This window comes from Brienomyrus brachyistius, chromosome 13, assembly GCF_023856365.1.
Source record: "Brienomyrus brachyistius isolate T26 chromosome 13, BBRACH_0.4, whole genome shotgun sequence".
Taxonomy (NCBI): domain Eukaryota; kingdom Metazoa; phylum Chordata; class Actinopteri; order Osteoglossiformes; family Mormyridae; genus Brienomyrus; species Brienomyrus brachyistius.
The window spans coordinates 8,288,215-8,312,689 of record NC_064545.1 but is presented as its reverse complement, the minus strand read 5'-3'; the positions used below and the strand labels follow the sequence as shown (position 1 = coordinate 8,312,689).

The 24,475-nt window shown below is 45.2% G+C and overlaps 1 protein-coding gene across 1 annotated transcript; it reads left to right on the top strand.

The window, feature by feature from the left end:
- Positions 1 to 1,762: 1,762 nt before the first annotated feature.
- On the top strand, positions 1,763 to 11,166 carry LOC125706682 (intestinal mucin-like protein). Its single transcript, XM_048973470.1, has 19 exons — positions 1,763 to 1,868; positions 2,199 to 2,350; positions 4,020 to 4,194; positions 4,545 to 4,792; positions 4,879 to 5,062; positions 5,561 to 5,765; positions 5,909 to 6,084; positions 6,684 to 6,757; positions 7,126 to 7,219; positions 7,359 to 7,390; positions 7,504 to 7,681; positions 7,788 to 7,892; positions 8,019 to 8,059; positions 8,166 to 8,288; positions 8,440 to 8,538; positions 9,171 to 9,299; positions 10,038 to 10,077; positions 10,458 to 10,581; positions 10,952 to 11,166. The coding sequence occupies exons 2-19, from the start codon at positions 2,216 to 2,218 to the stop codon at positions 11,160 to 11,162; spliced, it is 2,373 nt and encodes a 790-aa protein (XP_048829427.1). The 5' UTR covers positions 1,763 to 1,868; positions 2,199 to 2,215; the 3' UTR covers positions 11,163 to 11,166.
- Positions 11,167 to 24,475: the final 13,309 nt, after the last annotated feature.

Genomic DNA, 24,475 nt, shown 5'->3' with positions numbered 1-24,475 from the left:
ACCACCAACCACTACCACTACAACAGTAACTCCTCCACCACCAAGCACTACAACCAAACCACCTCCACCACCAACCACTACAACAGAAGCACCTCTACCACCATCTACTACCACCACAACAGAAACACCTCCACCACCAACCACTACAACAGTAACTCCCCCACCACCAAGCACTACAACCAAACCACCTCCACCACCAACCACTACAACAGAAGCACCTCCACCATCAACTACTACCACTACAACAGTAACTCCTCCACCACCAAGCACTACAACCAAACCACCTCCACCACCAACCACTACAACAGAAGCACCTCCACCACCATCTACTACTACTACAACAGAAACACCTCCACCACCAACCACTACCACTACAACAGTAACTCCTCCACCACCAAGCACTACAACCAAACCACCTCCACCACCAAGCACTACAACAGAAGCACCTCCACCACCATCTACTACCACTACAACAGAAACACCTCCACCACCAACCACTACCACTATAACAGTAACTCCTCCACCACCAAGCACTACAACCAAACCACCTCCACCACCAACCACTACAACAGAAGCACCTCCACCACCATCTACTACCACTACAACAGGAACACCTCCACCACCAACCACTACCACTACAACAGTAACTCCTCCACCACCAAGCACTACAACCAAACCACCTCCACCACCAACCACTACAACAGAAGCACCTCCACCACCAACTACTACCACTACAACAGAAACACCTCCACCACCAACCACTACCACTACAACAGTAACTCCTCCACCACCAAGCACTACAACCAAACCACCTCCACCACCAACCACTACAACAGAAGCACCTCTACCACCATCTACTACCACCACAACAGAAACACCTCCACCACCAACCACTACCACTACAACAGTAACTCCTCCACCACCAAGCACTACAACCAAACCACCTCCACCACCAACCACTACAACAGAAGCACCTCCACCACCATCTACTACCACTACAACAGAAACACCTCCACCACCAACCACTACCACTACAACAGTAACTCCACCACCAAGCACTACAACCAAACCACCTCCACCACCAACCACTACAACAGAAGCACCTCTACCACCATCTACTACCACTACAACAGAAACACCTCCACCACCAACCACTACAACAGTAACTCCTCCACCACCAAGCACTACAACCAAACCACCTCCACCACCAACCACTACAACAGAAGCACCTCCACCACCAACTACTACCACTACAACAGAAACACCTCCACCACCAACCACTACAACAGTAACTCCTCCACCACCAAGCACTACAACCAAACCACCTCCACCACCAACCACTACAACAGAAGCACCTCTACCACCATCTACTACCACTACAACAGAAACACCTCCACCACCAACCACTACAACAGTAACTCCTCCACCACCAAGCACTACAACCAAAACACCTCCACCACCAACCACTACAACAGAAGCACCTCCACCACCATCTACTACCACTACAACAGAAACACCTCCACCACCAACCACTACCACTACAACAGTAACTCCTCCACCACCAAGCACTACAACCAAACCACCTCCACCACCAACCACTACAACAGAAGCACCTCCACCACTAACTAATACAACTACAATGGAAACACCATCGCCGCAGCCAACAACAACAAGTACTGTCACAAAATCGTCTACAACAACTGAAGAACCCCCTGATCTGATTGTAACTGGTCCTACAATCTCCACTGCTGTTACACCAGCTCATTTACAAAATATAACAACATTACCTCCTCTATCTACAACGTCCTCAACTCCAGCTGGACCCACACCATGCTTTTGTGAAGTAAATGGGAATATTTATAAACCTGGTATGTTTATTATTTGTATATGAATATGTCAGTCAGTTTTATCACCTTTAATATTGGCACTTATGGAAAAAAAATAGGATTTAAGCATTAGAAATTAGTATTTCCTTTCCCAGTACAGAATTACCATGCAGAATATGACTCAGTTCTTTTGGAAAGTAGAATTCTTCAATTATTCTGTGAATGACTATTCTAATTGCTTATGTACAAAAATTATTTTGTTTCCCTCTCTGAAATTGTCTTGCGTACTATTAATTTCATTTATAAAAGAGTATTCACCTGTTATGTAACATATGATTACGTATAGTTCATTTATTCTTAATTCTTCTTCAGGGGATGTCATATTTAATATGACACACATTGGAGCTGGACTCTGCCTCACCATGATCTGTTCTGATGTTTGCGAGCTCCAAAATATGACCGGGCCTTGTCTTAATCCCCCAACGACTCCTCCTGTCCCTGACTGCCCCGAGTGGGACAAAATGGTGAGTCCCCTGGCCCTTTGGCCCCTGTCTACACCTTGGCCACACATACATAGAGGGTGGCCTTAGCTGCCAAAGTAGAGCTTCCAGCTCACTGAGCTGACAGGAATGATGAAGATTTGTAAACGCTTTGAGTATCAAGTTTCTAGTTTTATTGTCAAGACTCATCTGGGGGAACTGAAGTGAAATTCTTATGTCACAGTTGTAGGGGAGGGGACAAATGCATGGGGATAATAGGACAGACAGCAGTGTGATATAGGATAGACAGCAGTGCAAACAGCAGTGTGATATGGGACAGACAGAAAAATAATACAGGAGAAACAGCAGTGCAATACAGGACAGTACGATACAGGACAGACAGCAGTGCAATACAGGACAGGGGACAGTACGATACAGGACAGACAGCAGTGCAATACAGGACAGGGGGCAGTACGATACAGGACAGACAGCAGTGCAATACAGGACAGGGGGCAGTACGATACAGGACAGACAGCAGTGCAATACAGGACAGGGGACAGTACGATACAGGACAGACAGCAGTGCAATACAGGACAGGCGGCAGTACGATACAGGACAGACAGCAGTGCAATACAGGACAGGGGGCAGTACGATACAGGACAGACAGCAGTGCAATACAGGACAGGGGGCAGTACGATACAGGACAGACAGCAGTGCAATACAGGACAGGGGACAGTACGATACAGGACAGGCAGCAGTGCAATACAGGACAGGCGGCAGTACGATACAGGACAGACAGCAGTCTGATACAGGACAGATAGCAATGCAATACAGGATAGGCGGCAGTATGATACAGGACAGACAGCAGTTTGATACAGGACATACAGCAGTGTGATACAGGACAGACAGCAGTGTGATACAGGACAGACAGCAGTCTGATACAGGACAGACAGCAATGCAATACAGGATAGGCGGCAGTACGATACAGGACAGACAGCAGTGTGATACAGGACAGACAGCAGTGCAATACAGGACAGGCGGCAGTACGATACCGGACAGACAGCAATGCAATACAGGACAGGCGGCAGTACGATACAGGACATACAGCAGTGTGATACAGGACATACAGCAGTGTGATACAGGACAGACAGCAGTGTGATACAGATCAGACAGCAATGCAATACAGGATAGGCGGCAGTGTGATACAGGACATACAGCAGTGTGATACAGGACATACAGCAGTGTGATACAGAACAGACAGCACTGTGATACAGGACATACAGCAGTGTGATACAGGAGAGACAGCAATATGATACAGGATAGGCTGCAATATGATACATGACAAACAGCAGTCTGATACAGGACAGACGGCAGTGTGGCAGTGTGATACAGATCAGACAGCAGTGCAATGCAGGACAGACGGCAGTGTGATACACGACAAACAGCACTGTGATATACTGTAGAAGCGAGAGCCATGCAATAAGGAAACAGGATGGAGTAATATAAGAATGAGTGAAGACTAAATAAATAACTTGGTGACGCAGTGGGGCTGAGGATGTTCTGCTAACACACATAATACTGATATTGATTGAAAACACCAGAAGCATGATGAAAAAATGACAAGAATTTGTCCAATCAAAATGATCCAAAAAGACAAAAATGTTAGACAGTCTTTTATGGAGGGGTTTCTTTTTTTTTTACTCTTCATCCTCAGCAAAATGAGACCTTTCTCCTCTGCAACTGCACGCTGGCTAGATGCATTGAGGATAACATCATTGAGATAATCCCATATGAATGTCCACCCCTGGAGGAGATCGAATGTGCTAATGGCAGGAAGCCAGTGTTGGTATATGATGAGGACTATTGTTGCCAACATTACGTGTGTGACTGTGAGTATCGTACACCACATACATGCCATAGACCTCACATGGTCCCCAAAACTAGGCGAATGATGTGCTGTAATATCTCTGATTGTTTGGGAGTGCTGTGTGACTCAGAATGTTGTTTTTGTGACCGGAAGGTTGCTGGTTCAAATCCCAGACTTGGCAGAATGATTGACCATTGGGCCTTTGAGGAAGGCCCTTAGCGTCCAATTGTTCTGACTCAGCTTTCTCAAAAAAATGTGTATGACTTTGGACAAAAGCACCTGATAAGTAAATGCGAGGGACTGATTGTTGATGCCATTCCTCTGAAAGTAATCGTCCACTTAAGATTTCTGAAGAAATCTGCTTGTTTCCAGGCTTCTGCGAAGGCTGGGGAGACCCACACTACATAACATTCGACGGGCATTTCTACAGCTTCCAGGGGAACTGCTCATATGTGCTGATGGAGGAGAAAACACCTCAACACTACCTGAACATCTACATAGACAATGTGAACTGTGACCCTGGGGAAGACGTGTCTTGTCCCAAGTCCATCATCGTGGCCTACGGCACACTGGTCGTCACGTTAAAGAATCACAATGTGATCGGTGCCCCCAAGATGGAGGTTAGGCCCATCTGCAACTCTATTGGTTGAGCTTTAGGAGAAGAGCACTGAGATAACAATCTTTCTCATTCTTACTGTGTGTCCAGGTTATCGTGGGCGGAACCCCAGCACGCCTGCCCCTTGTGCATGGTGGCATTAAGGTTCTTTCCAGTGGTCTTACCATGGTCCTTGAGATCCCCTCGTTGGAGGTGGTTGTGACTTTTGGCGTAACTGGGTTCAGCATCAACCTGCCTTTCAAGCACTTTGGGAGAAACACCCAGGGACAATGTGGTAAGTAAAGTGTGGTCTTTTTGGCACAGACCAAAAACAAACAAGGATATATGTGCCATTTGACGTCTGCCAAGTGCTGATCTGATGTTGCATTTTGTCATAATTACTGGATAATAATGTATGAATCGCATTCTTCTTTATACTTTGGAGAGGCGGAGCATGCAGGCTGGTGTATGGCTCAGCGGGTCGAGCTGCTGTACCTGCCTTTCTGTTGTGGAAAATCATTGGTTCAAATCTGTGTTCTGCTAAATTATCTTTTACCTTTGGCCTTTAGCCATAAATGCTACATGGACTGTCTGGAAAAATCATTGCTTTGGACAAAACCTTAACCCAAAAAGCTAATTGCAAAGGTTTATCTACTGCAATGCAGCACGTGTTGAATAGCTGTTCACCTCCTCAGTTGCGCCAGCAGTAAATAGCTGTTATTGCAGGTAGCTTCTCATGGATTGTTAATGCTTTTGGACCTGGTTGAGCTGATTAACTGCGCTTGTCACCCAGGTACCTGCAACAACAACCCAGCTGACGACTGCATGCTGCCTAGCGGCCAGCTGGTGGAGAGCTGTGCGCTGATGGGAGACCACTGGCCCATCCCGGACATCCACAGGCCTGAATGCATACCGCCCAGTGGTCCCAAGCCTCCAGTTCCAGAGGCTACATACCAGCCCTGCACACCGGATTCTCTCTGCGACTTGCTGAACAGCAGGTGAACTGTCCGCTGCTTAACACACCTGGAGCCTCAGGTTGACCGTTGCCAAGTTGGCGTATGGGCGAAGGGAGTTTCGGCGCATGTTTGCCAGTCTCTGCAGGCCTAAACTCACACTTTCCTTGCCCTCTCTGTCCTCACAGGCTGTTCGCTGACTGCCACCCCCTGATCCCCCCCGATAACTTCTATAAAGGCTGCATTTTTGACAGCTGCCACATGTCTAACCCCACTGTGGAGTGCACTAGCCTTCAAAGCTACAGTGCCGCCTGTGCCCAAGTTGGCATCTGCATCTACTGGAGGAACTACACCACCAAGTGCGGTATGCCCACCTATCCCATCTTAATCACCTTAATCCAGCAACTGTAATGTGAATGCTGCAGATTCTGCTTTTCACAATGTGTGAGGCCCACAGTTGACGTGCCGATGCATTATCTAGTCCAAAGAAGAGCCTCTTGTGGAAAACTGCTTTGTTAACGATAGCAATATAATGCAACAGTAAAGACATTCCAAGTGCCCAAAAGTCTTCAAACTGCTTGAGGCTGAAGGACAGAGGAACGTGTTCCAGTCTACAGTACATAAATTGAAGAGAAGGTTAAAAGGACATATCTAGAGATCGTAACTCATATCCTGGAATTCCTGCAGTGGCCTTTCAGGATGATATACATTAACCAGCTTGTGACAGTAACTGGGTTGAACTGGAAAAAAACTCAACAGCAGTGTTTCCCAACCCGGTCCCCAGGGAGCCTTAGTTGTTCCACATTTGTGCTCCCTCCTGGAGCTGGAAGATAGCAAAAATGTAAACTGTCTGGGGGTCCCTGAGGACTGGATTGGGAAACACTGCTACAGTAAAAGAAGTATGGAAGAGTCCATTGCTGTATCCCTTGGCTTTGGTGATGTTATAATGTTCCTGCTTTGCAGCTGCTGGCTGCTCTGGAGATAAGGTCTACAAGCCGTGTGGGCCAGCAGAACCACCGACCTGTCAGGATCGGTATGTTTCCATACAGACAAACTGGGAACCGAATGATCTCATGGATGTCAGACCCTGGATTAACCTTCACACTCACCCAGATAAACAAGAGTCAGCTTGCAGTAGAAGGGGCACCAGTGTGGCTTAGTGGGTTAGGATGCTGTGTCTGTGATTGTAAGGTTACTGGTTCAAGTCACTATTAGACCCTTGAGCAAGGCCCTTAACTCCTAATTGGTCCAGGAACTGTCTGACTCTGCTTTCTCAAAAAAAAAAAATATATATATATGTTACTTTGGACAAAAGCATCCGCTGTAATGTGCTCATTTTCAAATATTATAGGAACTAGGAGTTGTTGTTACATTTGAAGCTTGAATTCCCCTTTGCAGGCCTGAGGATTCAAGCCCCATTGTCGTGACTGAGGGCTGCTTCTGTCCCGATGGCATGAAGCTCTTCAGCCAGGAGACCGATATTTGTGTTGAAAAGTGTGGTAGGTGGCTGCTCGTGGCTTTAACACCACCCACATATGCAACAGAGCACCCAAGCGCCGTGCAGTAGATGATAGGTTTATGAAAGCTCCGCCCACTAAGCCTATTGGATAAATCTGACCCATGTTTCTGTCGCTGTAGGATGTTTGGATCCAGAAGGTGTGCCTCGAGAGGTGTGTACACGGTGCTCTGTCATTTACAGACACTCCTGGAGAGGTGTGCCCTTTCGCCATATGCGGGACAGCCTGGAGGTCACCCTTTGACTGTTGCGTTTTATCGTTCGCAGTTCGATGAACAGTTTCAGTACAAGTGCCAGGACTGCATCTGCGACCGGGCCTCAGGGCTGGTGAGATGCAGGCCCAGTGTGTGTGTCCCGCCTGCGGTGACCTCCTGCAGCGTTCCAGGCTTCATTCTCGTCAATGAGTCCAACCCCATGAACCCCTGCTGCTCCAGCCTAGTCTGCCGTAAGAACCGCCCACCCTCCCTGGACGGGGATGGTGCTCTCGTTCCTGTGGTACTTTGCTGTGTGGATCCCTTCACCCAGACGGTGCTTTCTTATGCTCTACACAGGCTGTGACAGCAGTACCTGCCCGGAGAAGGACCACAGCTGTGGGGCTGGATTTACTCCAGTGGTCTCGGTGCCCCCTGAGAAGTGCTGTCCCGAACACACATGCGGTATAGCCTTCACCTGTAGCTCTGGAGTCCTCTTACCTCCTTGTGCTCTTTCGTTTTCATTGATTACCAACTATGCTGCTGCTCCTGTACCCCACAAACTTACCGCTGCCTTTCTGTCACACCCAGAGCCAAAGAAGGTCTGCCTACACAAGCAAGTAGAATACCAGGTAATTATATGCCACAATGCATACCTGCTTTGTCGACACGTGAGCTAGTATAGCTTTGATATTGCCTTGTGAGTCCAGTGCACTGATGGTCTGTCCCCTCTGCAAGCCCCATGCCACAGTGGTCATGGCTGGCTGTCAAAATTGCACCTGCACCACTGAAGAAGACCTCAGCACTGGACTCTACCAGATCAAATGCCTGCCCATCCTTTGCAACCAGGACTGTGACCCGGTAAGGAGCTGGGAACTCAATCCACTCAGTTTGGGTTGAAAATCTTCCAAGAACTTCATATGACACAGCTGTGCCTTCGTGCTCAGATACTGCTGATGTTTCTAAACAAATTAATGACTTAGGGTTGGAAATCTTCTTGGTCTTTTCACAGGGGTACAAATACACGGAGCTGAATATGTACGACTGCTGTGGGAAATGCGTCCAGTCACACTGCATCACTGGCATCAATGGCACCATGCATCTGCTTCAGGTGCGTGGGGATCTGCCACCTCCAGTGCTCAGGGCTCACTCAGAAAGGCTCATGACTCACTCACAGAGGCTCAGGGCTCACTCGGAAAGGCTCATGACTCATTCAAAGAGGCTCAGGGTTCACTCATAAAGGCTCATGACTCGCTCAAAGAGGTTCAGGGCTCACTCAGAAAGACTCTGGGTCACTCAGAAAGGTTCAGGGCCACTGAAAGAGGCTCAGGGCTCACTCAGAAAGGCTCAGGGCTCACTCAGAAAGACTGGCTCACTCAGAAAGGCTCTGGGTCACTCAGAAAGGCTCAGGGTTCACTCAGAAAGGCTCATGACTCACTCAAAGAGGCTCAGGGCCAATGCAAGAGGCTCAGGGCTCACTCAGAAAGGCTCAGGGCCCACTCAGAAAGGCTCAGGGCTCACTCAGAAAGGCTCATGACTCATTCAAAGCGGCTCAGGGCCAATGCAAGAGGTTCAGGGCTCACTCAGAAAGGCTCAGGGCTCACTCAGAAAGGCTCAGGGCTCACTCAGAAAGGCTCATGACTCATTCAAAGAGGCTCAGGGCCACTGAAAGAGGCACAGGGCTCACTCAGAAAGGTTCAGGGTCACTCAGAGAGGGCTGCATTCACTTTTGTCTCCCCGCAGCATGGAGAGACATGGTCCCCGGCAGAGAATAAGTGTGAAGTATACAGCTGTGTGAGGATCAAAGACTCCTTTGTTAGCACCATCTCCAGCATCCAATGCCCACCCTTCCACGAGGCCAACTGCCAGCCGGTAAGAGTCCATGATGCAGGGATGGGTGGGTGGCACAGACTCCATACTGTGCAAAGCCTTAGGTCAGTGGTTCTCCAGTTTTCCAGCTATCCCTGCCCCACACACAAGTCCCAGCTGTCTTTCAGCTTGTGATTGACTGAACACACCTGATCCAGGTAATCAGCAGTGTGTGGGGCAGGGAGAGCTGGAAAACAAACAAGGCAGTGGGGCCCGAGGACCGAGTTTGAGAACCACTGCCTCAGGCAGTCAGGCAGGTATTTATCTGGGTAGTAAGTATATATGTGCTCAGAACAAAAACACAATGTACTGTAACATTAGAACATATGCAAATTAAAAGTAGCAATAAAAACTGGTAAGAAATTTTTCAGTTACTGATATCTTGTTGGATGGCTAGATGAACACCGCTTCAGTTCCCAAACCTCTCCTCAGGGGCACCTCAACCGTTCCATGTATTTGTTGTATTTCAACTCCAGCACACTTCATTATTTTATATAATTAGTTGAAAAGTTAATGATGTGTTGATTAGCTGAATATTGTATGTTAGTGGTTGAGTATAAAAAAATACATTGTTGTATTGGATGGTTGCTTCAAATACCATGCAGGGTGACTTTAGGAGAGTTCTGCAGTACTGTACATCATATGTGTAACAGCACTGGGCAGGATTCTGTGCTGCAGGTACCATATTCAGTGGCCCAGTTTAGAGTGTTTAAGTAACTGATGTGCTTCTCCTCTCCTCAGGGCACGATTCAGACAGCCGCTGACGGCTGCTGCAAAGTCTGTAAGTAAAACACCCCAAGAAGGTCACTGGTAAAGTGACCTGCACCTCCCAATCTCTGGTATACTGTCATCTGCTGTGTGGGGCAGCAATTTGGGGCACTATGCCTGACCGGAAGGTTGCTGGTCGAAATCCTGGGCTTGGCAGAGTGATGTCACTGTTGGACCTTTGAGTCAGACCTTTAACCCCCAGCTACTCCAGGAACTGAACGATTCTGCTTTCTCAAAAAAATAAAAGCATCTCCTAAATTACCCGAAATGCGAACTGAAGACAGCTGTAGAGATGTCTTTTCAAGTGATATCATGAAGTAGAATCTTGGAAAAGGCTGTAAACCTTGGCCTGTCGAAGCAGGATTGGATGGATGGCTCTGATTCCCTCAACAGGTGTGGAGAAAGAGAGGGCGTGCAAGGTGGAAAGCGTGCAGACTCAGATCTTACACCAGGGCTGCCAGTCTGCGGGAAAGGTGGAAATGACCTACTGCGAGGGAGCCTGCAACACCTTCACCAAGTGAGGAAGCCTGTGGACCCACCCAGACACCATAGAGACAATCAGCGTCTGCTACTGTACTAAACCAAGACTATCAATGTTTAGCTTTTAGTTATTTCATTCATACATTCATTCATTCTACATTAAAATTGTCTTCTTCAGCTATAAGAGATATGGGTCAATCAGTGTGAGGAAATATCGATTTTGTTGGCCATAGTGCAAAGAGAGCAATAAATGGAATATAAATATTTAAGTCATATTGAAATATAGGCACAAATCAGAAGGGCAGTAATAGTTATTCTTTATCAAAGTAGCTTAATTGTCCACAAAAGATGATGCTTGCAGCATTTAGCCTCAAGAACCTGTGTGACAGTACTGCTGCCCCCTGCAGGTACTCCAAGGAATTGTTATCCAGGGAAATGTTCTCCATGGAGCGTTCCTGCAACTGCTGCCAGGAGCTGCGTACCAGCAACCGCACCATCAATCTGCAGTGCTTGAACGGGGAGGTGCTGCCGTACACATACCTGCACGTGGAGGACTGCCACTGCAAGGCCAGCGAGTGCTCCCACGCCGCTACTGTCCTGCCGCTGCCCCCGGAGTAGTGGCCTGCCCCGCCGCGCCCAGACCCCCTTGCCACCATCATGCTGAACCAGCTTCCGCTACCCTATTTAACGCTGTGATGTCTTTTTCCTGATTTCCTCAGAAACACGAATTATCTTGCTTATGCTAATTAAAAAGAACCTTCAGAATATTTATGTGTGGCTTTATTGAAGTGTTACACACACACGGAAGTTCATATCATTTCAGCATATAATAATATGATAATTGTATTATACACCCATGATCATTCAGGTCTCCGTTGTTGAATTTGCCCTGCCTTTCTTCATCCTGCCACAAGGGGGAGCCAACAAACTTATTCTGCTGCAACAGATTTGTCTGAAAAACCTTCCACCTCTAATTAAATATTACGTGCTCATATACTTCATTTTGATAAGTATCGTTGTAAGTAGCTGTTAATATTGGGGATTTTTTTTTATTATTATTTTTTGGGACCTCAGCACTGAAAAGATTACTTTGACATAATCCAGTTGAACAGATTGTCTGCTTATGGTCCACATAAGTTTATCCTACGCAGTCTATCACTGGGTGAACTCACATGCATTCCATGTGCAATGTAGAGACACTGCTTTGCCTGATATCTTTTTGGACAGCTGGCAGATACCAGAGAATTGGGAGTAAAACCTGAGCAGACATGCAAACAGAGCCAACCCAAAAGCACACTTACCATTTTTATTCATTTACATAGTAGATTATTAATACAGACCTAGACAGCTCCTAAATCCAAATTAAAACATTAATAAATTTCCATTTCAATGGAAGCAAATGAGTCCAAAAGTATTTTTAATACTTAAACTGAACCTGTATCACCTCCGTGTAATGCTGACAAGTTACTCACACAGTTCCAGTCAAAATCTGGACATTTCTGCTGTTGATGCATTTAGACATTTTATTCACCTTATAGCAAAAGCCCTTAGGGCAATGAAGAAAAACATCTCAAATATTGCAACAACCAAGAGAAGAGATCAACATCTCAGGATGTTCTCAGACTTTAGACTCTTCAGTATAAGCAGCCTTTCATTTTGATGACAGCATTGCAGACTCCTGACATTCTTTCAACCAGCTTCCGTATTTAGCCGCCTGGAATGCTTCTCCAACAGTTCTGATGGAGCTTCCATCTTACTCTTACTGTTGGACCCAACACTAGGCAAACAAGCTCTAGGGTCAGGGGATTGTGGGGGCCAAGCGATCTGTCCATCTCTTATTCATAAGGTAATAATTACGACATAACCTTGAGGTGTGCTTAAGGTAATTTTCTTGCTGAAAAACAAATAATTTTTAGTAGGTGTGTTCAGACTTTTTTCAGCTGCAGGTGTGATGGATTATTGCACGGAAAATTAAACAAATCTCTGAAAAATTGTAACTTTCAGATTTATAAACACAGATTGGTCTACATCTATGGAGCTAAATGAAAGGACTTATGGGAGTGTACAAGGCTGGTACGTTACCTTTTCCAGGAACCTGAACCTTTTTATAGAACCGGGAACTTTTGTTGCATTCCCACCGCAGGAACTCTATCCAATTGTAGTTTCTTAGTTTTGGAACCATTTTTCTGTACGTACTCCAGAATAGGTACTTTTCCTTAGACCAGGGGTGTCAAACTCCATTCCTGGGGGGCCAGAGCCCTGCACATTTTTGGGTTTCCCCTCATTTAACACACCTGATTCAACTCCTTGTGCTAATTACCACACAGCTCTTGAGCTGAATCATTTGTGGTGGAACAGGGAAAGAACTAAGCTACACAGGACTCCTGCCACCCAGGACACCCCTGCCTTAGACCATGAACTGCTGAGGTGGGACTTACAGCGATAACTTGCTGATTGGTTACTACAAGCATCAGCACCAGGTTTAAGTCACACAAAAATACAGGGACAAGAGACTTTTCCATTTTCGTTTAGTGGGGCAACTAAATTATTACTAATGAAGCAAAGGGAAGAGTATGCAGAATGGGCATATGAGGATGTACAAGTATTGTTGAGCAATTACTGAGAAGAAGTGGGAGCGAAAGACTTGGAAACAAACCATAATGACTGACTAAAGAATAGAACAAGGGGCTGGTGTGAGCCATTATGAACTACGGGCAACGAGGAGCAGGTGAGACGCACATCCATCCATCCATCCATTTTCCAAACCGCTTATCCTACTGGGTCGTGGGGGGTCCGGAGCCTATCCCGGAGGCAATGGACATGAGGCAGGGAACAACCCAGGATGGGGGGCCAGCCCATCACAGGTAAACAGATACATAAAAGATCTAGTAACTAAGAAAAACTAAAACAAGGAAAAGTGAACAAACAGGGAACAAGGAGCATAAAACAAAAAGTAACGAAAATACACAAACACCTGGTGAACTAAGAAAACATAACAAAAGTTAAACTAGTTGAGGCTGGCCAGCCACAACTGCAAAAATTGAGCTGGGAACAGTGGTCAGCTAATTAGCCTGTTAAGCCATGCAGTGGTCCAGGCAAACACAGCAGAGGAACACCAAACCGGATGGCCAGCGAGAACTGCTGACCAAACAGGGAGATCACGCATGGGACAGGGTCAGATGGGCACCAGTCCTGGCAGTTTGCCATTGTGTGTGAAGAATTAATCTGCGACCTGTTTGCATCTGCCACGCTTATTTAGCGTAACAATTACAGTTCCTGTTGTGTGGTTGGAAAGCGTCACACGAAAGTCTCCAGGAGCTACAAAAGTTTCCAGTTGAGACAGTCCAGGAACTTGGAACTAGTTTCTGGAAATTTGGTTTGCCGAGTATGGGATTAAAAGCAACCACCTTCCAATTACAGAGGTCTAACTCACTGGCCACACGCCTCCTCACCAAAATCAAAGTAACATTTCATCAGGCACACGCACTGCACAAATAGCATAGGCGATGACCACAACCTGTTGTACCCTCCCTGCCCTACTGTATATGTCCTGTCCTTAGGGAAGGTGCGCTAGCTGTCAGACCTCTGATGCAGCAGCCAAGCCACCGAGAGCCGGGCAGGGTGCGGTCCTGTGACTATGATAAGATCTGTTTATCTTACAGCTGGTTATTGCCTGAAGCATTGAAAATGTCCCTGCCCATCCTGGACCAAAGGCCTGTGGGTATAAGGATAAAGCTAGAATGTTCTTAACCAAGCCGTGACAGGAGTGACTTGCAGTGACCCAACAGTCATCTGACATACAGACTGAATCTCACGCATTGCAAGCATTTACCCAAAAGAGGAGATCAGAGAAATGGCTGGAGTGGATCACAGGTGTAGTGCTGGTCAGATTTAAGGCACTCTGTGTTCCCGTAAGCATCATTCAGTGATACAAGTGGCAGGTAGCTTTGAGCTAAACACTTACGTGGAAGAAGGACCCAGTAGCTGTGACGTTTCTCCAGCTTTCCATGTGAAAATCTGTAAGACAAACGAAACGCTGTGGATGAAAACGAAACCATCACCGAAGGCAAAAGGTCTAAGTCTGCAAATCGATTTGCAAAGACCTTATCATTACTGTTCCTGCATAAAGAAAACCGCTATATTACAAATTAGTCAAAATTTGTACCTGTGTACAGTCTAAGCCAATGTACCTATGGAAGCTGGAATACTGTGGTATAGTTAAAATATAATACAACTGACCTGTCTGCATTCCTCATCGTGGTTTAGGTCATGAGGTTAGCATAATAAATCGGAATTTTTTTGGAAGTTCTTGGACATTTTGCGAAAGCTGCAGACAACCCACAAAAAGTTTAGCAACTCATAAATGCATAAAATATACGCACAATGGAGGTTTGGAGGACGCCAAGCATGCCTACACCTGCCTCTTACATGATATAGCGCAGTAATCTTCCTGTATCTTTTCACTTTGTTTCCCTCTGGTCGTCAAGGGGACCAAAACATTTTACTTAGTTTTTCTAGAATGCTAGAGGCCTGCCCCCCAAACCACTGCAATGTGGAACGGTCTCCTGTAGTTTTACTGTACAAAGTAATAACATGTTGCATTTAAAGTAATTCTGTGGCAAGTAGGAATACTAGGAATTTTGCCCGATCCTGACACACAGTTATAGTGGGAAATAAATGCACTGCAACCCCAGGATGGCGTTTGGGTACCAACACACGTCATAATACCCTATCAGAGAAAGTACTGAGGGGGGGCTGGAGGGTGACTCAGTGGCCCTGGGGGTTCGTAGACTGCGTTTGCAATTGGACGGTCACTGGTTTGAGTCCCTGGGACCGTATTCTCATCACCATTGGGCCCTCGAGCAAGACCCTAAATCCCAGTAGCTCCAGGGTCTGATCCTGCTTTCTCTCATTGCTTTGGATTAAACCATCTGTTAATGAAAAAGGTGGCCATTCTATGCCTGTTGCTTGTTTACAGGTTTATTTTAAGCCCCCCCCATCTTTTGTATAGCTATAAAATCACCACCACCCACATTTGGAGCCTTGGCTTGAGTCCATCTCAGAGGCCCTGGGAGTTCTGTATATGTGTATCATGTCCATCCATAGTCCGCTTTGCTCTGGATCTCAAGCTGGCTTCCTTTTTTGCACGTAGATGTAGCAGGGGCAGATCTTGGGGTCGCTGTCCGTTCCAGGTTCCCTTACTGCAGTGGCTTTGTCGCAGTGCCCAGTGCCCTTTGAGGGCTGCGGCTGGCTCACATCGCAGGGCGTCGCTCGCGTGTTTGTTCAAACCTGGATCAGAATTCCTGCGGTGACAAGAGAGGGGGAAACACCTCTTCCGCACACAGGATGTGGTGTTACGTCTGTCCGCGATCTACAAGGTACAGGCACACTGTTGAAGGACGGCCAGCATAGTGGATTGAAGTAGCCACAGAAGAGAAGTCAGATTAAAAAACAGATCAACGTACGGTTACACTGCGCTGTGGTTTATTCGGCAAATTTGCTCGCCAATGTTTAGAATGTGTTGACATATAAAAGAGCCCATTCTTTATCTAATAGTAATATTGGCTTTGAATTTATGCCTGAAGAATTTGAACAAATACGGTAATGGCGAAATTTGTTTGCTCAAATACATTAATGGACAAATATTAACTGCGGTATCAAATTCCAATTGTTCTTTAAACGTAATTACTGCCAGGAAATTGAATAAAACCGAGGCATAGGAGCACGCATGTTGTTCAGCTGTCCCTGAGATCACCGCATTCCGCAGGGCAGCGCCGACCAATTACTGCCTTTTCACACCCACACCTGCCTCTCCTTCCTTATTAACCCCAGTGCCCTCGCACTCAGTCTGAGACATTGTTGATTTTCCATGAGCCTTACTGAGCATTTCAGACTTGTCCTCTGTCTGTTCCTGTATTCACCCCTTGTTCCTCCTGCTTTGGTTGGATTGATCCCTCTGGCTTTTCCCCCTTCTGTACCTGCGACTGAGTCTATGAGCGCAGCCTGCCGATTCAAGTACCGTCTGCCTGATCCCTTCAATAAAACCTTCCTTCTCTGATTTCTGGGTCTCTGTGTTTCTGCCCCAGCAATCAAACACAATGCACACGCTCCAATAGCTGTATCAGTTTATCAGTGATTCATTTGCCCTTTTAAAATGTATATTAATCTCAGCTTCATAAACACACTATAACACGATTAGATTTATAACACGATTCATAGACCTATTAAAATTATTTAGAACAGGCACGCAAAATAGAGTTTAAAATAAAAATGTCCTATATGAATAAAATATGTGATTAATTGAAGTATACTGCAGAGATTTGAAACATCGTTTGCTCTGTTTTCTTCCATTGTTTCAAGCAAACGGAAATTGAGCTGCAGCTGTGATGGGCTGTAGTACGGAAAATCAGAGGAATGTTGGGAAAATCGAAGAGAAATTGTTTACATTATAAACACAGTGTCACGCCCAGCTCGTCCGGACCTCGTGTGTGCCACGCCCCCTGATTATCCACGTGTGCTTTCCCGATCGTGCCCAGCTGTGTCTGATTATTTTCAACCAGTCCTGTCTAAGTCCACGTCTTGCCTGATGTTACTTGCTGTTAGTCGTCGTGAGATGTTTCCTGCACCCTGTTCGTATAATAAATCCCCGTTCACCCTGCTCCTGCCTGATCGCCTGCTTCCAACTCGCTCGCCTGCCAGCGCGATCACCCGCTTCCCGAGCGAACGTGACACACAGATGATACATTGATGGGGCTGAGTGAAAGGACTCATGGGAGGGAACGAGGCATCTGTGAGACCAGCGTGAATTTTGGGTGCAAAGAAACAACGGAGAAACACTCATGCAGTGCTTATTCAGATATATCTCAGATATGATCAAATCAAACATTTATTTAGTGTAGCACATTTTTTCCAAGCATGTTTTCTAGAAGCTTCTTTCAGGTTTTATATAACCTTACCGGTTCCAGACATACATAAGGTGTCAGCCCCTTTTCAGGAAACGAAAACGCCTCCGCGTGGTAGTCCCACCCATATACGCATCACACGCACATAATAATGACATCACTGTCGATATCATAATTAGGAAACAGTTCTTAAAAATTAGGTACAGGACAGAAAATATGGAGATTACGAGATTAAATGGAATTTTGAAACTAAGTTAAAACTGCAAATTATACAACTTTGTAAATGTGTTTAAGACTTAACTTTAATCAGAGTCTATACTTAGTTTCATAACAAATATTTGGGTAATTGTTCCAATATTTGCAGTTATGATATCGGTCTAAAACCAACAATAGCACAAAATGCATGAAGAGGCTGTCCTGATAAGCCTATTGTGTTTGGTGGAGTTATGCAGTGACAGATGTGTTTTAAAAAGGACACACAGTGCCAGAAATGACAGATGATGTAAAAGCTGTTGTGGCACGTTTTTGGTAGCGCTAAGCCACTGTAAAAATGATACATCAAACATTAAGGCCCACAGAAATGCTCACAGATTAGCAGTGTGAAATCACAAATGCTACTCTGACATTCACAGGATAGAATTGATGGTCGATGTACTCATTCCATTCTTACTCTGAAACCTACTTCAGTCTAAGTAATTTTTTCTAGATTACTTATGTACCTCCCTATTTTTATGAGGCGTGGCCGGACAGTAGTTTTATAAGACTACAAACCACTTAGAGAAATGCTAAAGTAATCCCCCTACAAGACTGTATAAAGACAGATTTGCTTTATCTTTGTTCATATTTATTTTGGAGGTTGTGTTTCCAGTATTTGCCAAAGTTTGGGCAGGATAAGTATCTGTGATGTCCACACCTAGATGTGACGGAGCTGGACCAATCAAATTGTAATCGAAGACAGGAGCATTCCTGACGGTGCGTGCCCCTTTCCTCCCTATTCCTCCCCATAGTGTTGAGTCACACTACCCTGCTTGCACGTTGTAGACACTTCCAATACAAGAAAGTGCAGGAGTTTTAAGAAAAAAATCCCAATGGGGGGTCCTGGCAAGGACAAGATGGGCATTTTCCCCGGGGGGGGGGGAGTTCACTGGTTCCCTCTGAGTACACACACGTACAGAGGTGAGAGTGGAGCTTGGAGTCTGAGCACAGGGTCCATCTAGCTCCCCTGGACTGGTGTTAAGGGTTTTGGTCAAGGGTCCAAAGCAAACATGACAACCTGGGATTCAAACTGATAACCTGCCAGTCACAGACCCCGAAGGCACCTCCCCCCATTTTGCATGCGCCTCTAATCGGCGTCGTCTCCAGTGTGATCAGCTGTCTTGTATCCTGTGTTGCTTTGGCCTTGGCTCACTGCAAGCCTGTCATGGATAATAGGTTACAGAAGTTGGATGGATGAACGGATGAGAAGATATACTAGAAAATGGTTTAAATGATTCACACGGGTGTAATCGCTGCCTTACTTTGAGTTTTTAGGTACTGGAGTTCTCGTAAGAGGAAAGGGAGTATAGTTTGCCTGTTGAAGCCAAGTGACTCCGTTTGGCAAAATGGCTCTGGGGTAGCCATCGTCAAAAGTGTGCTTTTGTAAGCCACGTATCTTTGCTTGTACCTAGCCAATGGTTTGCTTGCTGTGTAGATGAGCTGAGTTTTGATTGGAGGACTGACAGGCAGGCACAGAATTTCCCGGCCAGTCAAGAAAATTGGAATCTCCCTCCATTGGCTACCTGGGATGTGATTGGCCAGCCTTAGTGCCCAGACACTAGGGTTACATTCGCATTACCAAGCTGAAGTGACTTAAATCTGATTTTTGCAAGTGCTGAGCATTTTCTTTTCGTTGTTGGTGGCATTTAACTAGTGCATCGCGTGCCATTTCGGAGGACATATGTGTTCACGTTACAGTTAAATACAGGTCACTTGTAGTTATGAATGTGAACTGTGAAGATGAGAAAATCCGATCTGAGTAAAAATCTGAAATATAATAATGAGGCTTGCAATGTGAATGTGGCCTAGGGACTAGCAATGGCATAGGAGGGAGTTTGAAGTAGAATGGAATAGAGATCCTTCATTCATCCCTGTGGGGAAATTCTCTCTTGGCCTACATGATCGCTCTCCATGAGACACTGTCCATGAGAGTAAGCTTGGGGGGGATCCTGGTACATCCACCCTGTAGTGCTCCTGTAGCTGGGGGTTAAGGGCCTTACTCAGGGGTCCACAGAAATGTGGCTGTTCTGCTGAGACTGAGGCAGACTGGTAACTTTCTAATCACAGGGAGAGTGGCTTAGCTCACTAAGTCACAAACTGCCCACAATATTGGGAGGGAGGCTGTGAATAAATCCAGATTAAATATTAGGGGAGTTCATGTCTTGCCTGTCCCTCCAGTTCCTACACCCTTGTAGCAAAGGCTGATGAAAAGTTACAAACCTTCTATTGAAGCGTCACTCTCGCCTCTGTATGTGTCTTGATATAAATAAAACCAAACCATTATCCACACACCAGACAAATGTGTCATGTGGTTTTCTATATGGTAACGGCCCATACACGTCTGTGGACATCCTCACATGGTCACCTTTCTACCATTATTGTCCAGATTATTACATCAAACAGCTGAGATGAACGACAGCTTTATAACCATCTTGACAAAAGAACCTAGAGTTTAAGATGGTGTATAAGTTGATATTGTGATGGCTGGGTAGCTCAGTCACTAAAGCATCATGTTTTTAGTCTGAGGGTTCAGGATTGTAGTCTCTGTATGGTTGCAGTTTGGACCTTGAAGCTCAGTATGTGGCTCAGCAGGTTAACTTGCTGTACCTGTAACTGGAAGGTTGCTGGTTCAACTCCTGTGGTCAGCAGAATCATTTCATCATTGGACCCCTGAGCAAAGCCTTAAATTGCCAATTACTCCAGGGTCTGGCTGATCCTGCTTTCTCAAATAATAATAATAATAAAATAATGCTTGATAAAAATGTCTGCTAAATAAGAAAAAATTATGCACTTTGTTGTGCTTCACTGCCTTTCTGAACTCTGTGCCTAAAGCATTTAACTGAAAATGTGAAACTCGCTGAGATAATTTTGCAAAAAGGCGATGGGAGGTTTGTCACCGCAGGTGCCTCGTTACCAATGAACAAGAAACCAAAACAGAGAGCAGTTTCTTATTGCTACAAAATGATTTCCTTATCAGCACAAAGGGAACGGCCCCTTTTCCATACATGGAGACACGCACAGCTGTATTTAACCAGTGTCCCATGTAATACACAGTGATTGTTTATCAAAAGGGCAAAGCCTACATAGGTGTGGGGGCCTTTTTTTGGGTTTAGACAACAATGGAAAAAAAAAAATCTGTGCTTTGGGATATTTATTGATTCATCATTGAGGGTAAACAGACTACAGGGTTAAATCAGGACCTTCAGACAATAGAGTGCAGTGGCACTTTGATGAAGACACCACAATATGGAAGCAGGAGGGGAGCACCTCTGGAATTCCATTATCTATCTATCTATCTATCTATCTATCTATCTATCTATCTATCTATCTATCTATCTATCTATCTATCTATCTATCTAAGAAAGCAGCAGACAGAACTATTTTGGCTCTTCTTAGCTCATAATAGCCTTTGTAAATGTATTATGCATTAGTTTATTGATAAAGTGAAAACTTCATCAGACATTCAAATGAATTAGTTTACACATTTTTTTTTTAGAAATAATAGAAGGCCAATTTGGGAAAGTAAAATGCAGTGTTTTACAATTGTGAGTGCAAACCCATCAGTTCAACAAAATAAAACAAGTTTTGCAAAGTACAATATTTTAGACCCGTGAGCCGTTCAGCAATGTTTTGAAACAAACTGAAAACGAGGAACCTTCACCTGCTTCAACTATCCCGTGAGACACTTACTGGATGTTTTGATTTGAGCTGTGAATTCTGGGAGTCTGTGTGACATCACGATGAACGCTTTCATATTTTGTATAACCAGGAAGCAATACTATTGGTTGTAACACACAATAAATGATACATGGATATAAATGGTACTGTGTCATCCTGTTCAACTCCTGTGGTCAGCAGAATAGTTTCATCATTGGACCCCTGAGCAAAGCCCTTAATTGCCAATCACTCCAGGGTCTGCTAACTCTGCCTTCTCAAATAATAGTAATAATACCCTCTACCCTTTGATTTGTATATTACCTGGACACTCTGACTTTGTCCTCATTTTTTAGGGCGGGGATTAAGCCATATTCGCAAATACAGTGTGTTGATAGTTGTAGGAGTCTCTAATACTCAGGGATAGCAACTCACACACACGCAGTGTGACACTCACGCTTTCAGACTGTCACACTCACGCAAAAGATCTTACAGAAGATCTATATTATTCCATTATAAACTTAAAATTAGCTGCATCACAAGCGTTGGGGCAGCTTGCAAACCCTACAGACTATTTACAAGGTAAAGAGGTAGAGAATGGAAAATCTCACGCCAGCCAGCTGACCAAAGTTGGGAAACTCTGCTATTACCTCTTACCTATATTTGACCTGACACAGTCGAACTCCCCGACCCTGATTCTATCCTGTTACAAAACGTATCCTTAATGTCCAAAGGTATGCTGCATTTAGCAATTCATGCGATCTAACTAACTTGACGTTCTGCTTTGACCAAAAGTTGCGATGGGTAGATTTTGACATGTGCTTAATACAAAACTCTAGTGCTATTTTGTTTTTGCATGATTTCCCAGGGCTGTTTTAACTGAAATTTTGGCTGGACACAGAACACAGGTGGTGGCGAATGGGTCTCCTTGGTTGTGCCTTACCCATTGAGAAAGGCTTTCTCCTTTTGCCTACTCTGAGCGGTACATAGCACATCGTTTTGTCATTGATGCTGGGAGCTGGCCTGATTTGGTTTTGTCATCCTCCTGATCCGTCTCACCACCCCATTACACTAAGCAATTCGAAAGGCTTTTAAGCGAATGTTACCTCGAGCTAGCAACTGAAGTCACGGTGGGTCATTGATACAGATGCATGTGGAAGGCTGACAGTCCTGGCAGTTGCTAGGTAATTAGATTAGCTTTCGCATTTTTCCTACCAATGAAATAACAGTATAGACACAGCCAGTCATCACTGACCTTTATCCAACTGTTTACGGTCACAGGATTGGATGTATAAGCAGAACCAGGAAGAAAAGGAATAGCAGTAGAAGGAAACCAAGTGGGGTTTAATTTAAAACTATGAAATATTAATTTTCTAGGACAGTCGCTCAATAAAAGAGAAAGAATGGCACCCCCCAGGCCCGGCGGTGACATCACAGCACCCCAACCTGCTCAGCCACACCCTGCCCCCCAGTATTTTTTTCGTGCAGTTAAAAATACCACTCTGTGGCCTATTAGGGGAAAAAGTCATAGGCAAGTTTTGGATTTTGTGATTCCTGTGTGCGTGGACATAACTGGACAGTCACACCTTTCGACTACAGGGCGACGTCCCCATGTCACAGTATATTTTTATTTTATTGTTTGCTCATCTGTGATGCCCCACAAATAAATATAAAGAAACACCTGCATGACTATGGAACAATGATTCATATCAGCAGAGCAAATGTACAGGTGGGGTTGAGAGAAGAGGGTTTCCAATGTCTAATCATTCTGATTGTTCACACAATAGTGACTTTCGCTTCTGGCCATTTCTCTGACCAAATATGGAGCAGAGATATTGCCATTATATGCTTATTGTCTGTAGGTTTTAGGGAATAGAGTGCAGGGGGCAGTTTGTTGTTTTTCTGGCACTGCTGAAAATGTCGCTTATGGGACACCCCTCCCCTCCCCCCCCCCCCCCGCCAGACATTTTAAAAACTGAATAAACAACAAGTGAATAAAGTTAGAAGATCATAGCTAGCTAGCTGCTTAGCAGAACATGCTGCTTCGCTATTTCCTAAATAAAGAACTTGTTTAACATTTAGTACAGTGACCCAAACCTCATCCCTCTGGTTTTGTACATTGACTAGTTTATATATCTTTGTCTTTTTCTAAATGTCAGCGCAAGTACTTCATTTTTACATTAATAACCTCTACAGTGTGTATTCTCCCAACCCTGACACCCTGACTGCAAGCTAAAATGAGGTGTATGTCACTTTAACCTGTGCTCTGTCAAGGAAGAATGGCAGACTAATCAGTCACAATGAGGTAGAGGTCTGGAATCTCTTACTGCTGTAGGCGGCTGGTGTCCGGGAGGGGGGCTTGGGGGTCAGCATTTCTTAGTCTTCGAAAACTAACAGTGGATCAGTTTTAAATAACTTAATTTAACAGCAAAGTGAGACAATACACAGTACAGGTCTTAGAGTATCTCGTAAGTGTATGTATGTTTGCCATTCTGCACCTTCAACAAAAGATGACATATGAATGTGGGTGTTGGAGCTGCCCAGTCAGAAACACTTGTCTGACTGAACAATGGGGCCGGTCTATTCACAGGTGCTGTGCGTGTAATTATAAAGTACACAGGGCTTTCATGTCTTTTGTTCTGCATGTGTTACACCGCCTTTTTTTAGCTGTCCACCGCGATAAGAGTGATGTCAAGTGAGACCCACGAAACAAAAAAAAGTGCAATTAATCTTTCTGTAAGGACACACCTCTCCTGTCATGAGTGAGCTAAACCGTGAGTCAAAATAGATTAGGGAATTAAATAAACATTTGGTAGCAGGGGGCTTGCTATCAACGGTGCTTTGAATCTCAGCTCGTGTGTCGATGTGTCGTAAGCCTGAATACTTCCTCATCACATCAGACCCCCAGAAACGTGACTAAGGGGCAGATGTTGAGCAACTGGTTCTCAGCTGTGGCAGATATTGAAACATCACAACCTTTGACATTGAGCCAAGTTCGGCCCCTAAGCCCCACCTTCCTTCCTTCTGGCATCCTGGAGCACCTTGGACGTTCCTTGGGATGGGAGGTATAAAACCCTGCCATGGAGTGAGAGATGTTCATAATCCCCCTTGGGTGCAGGT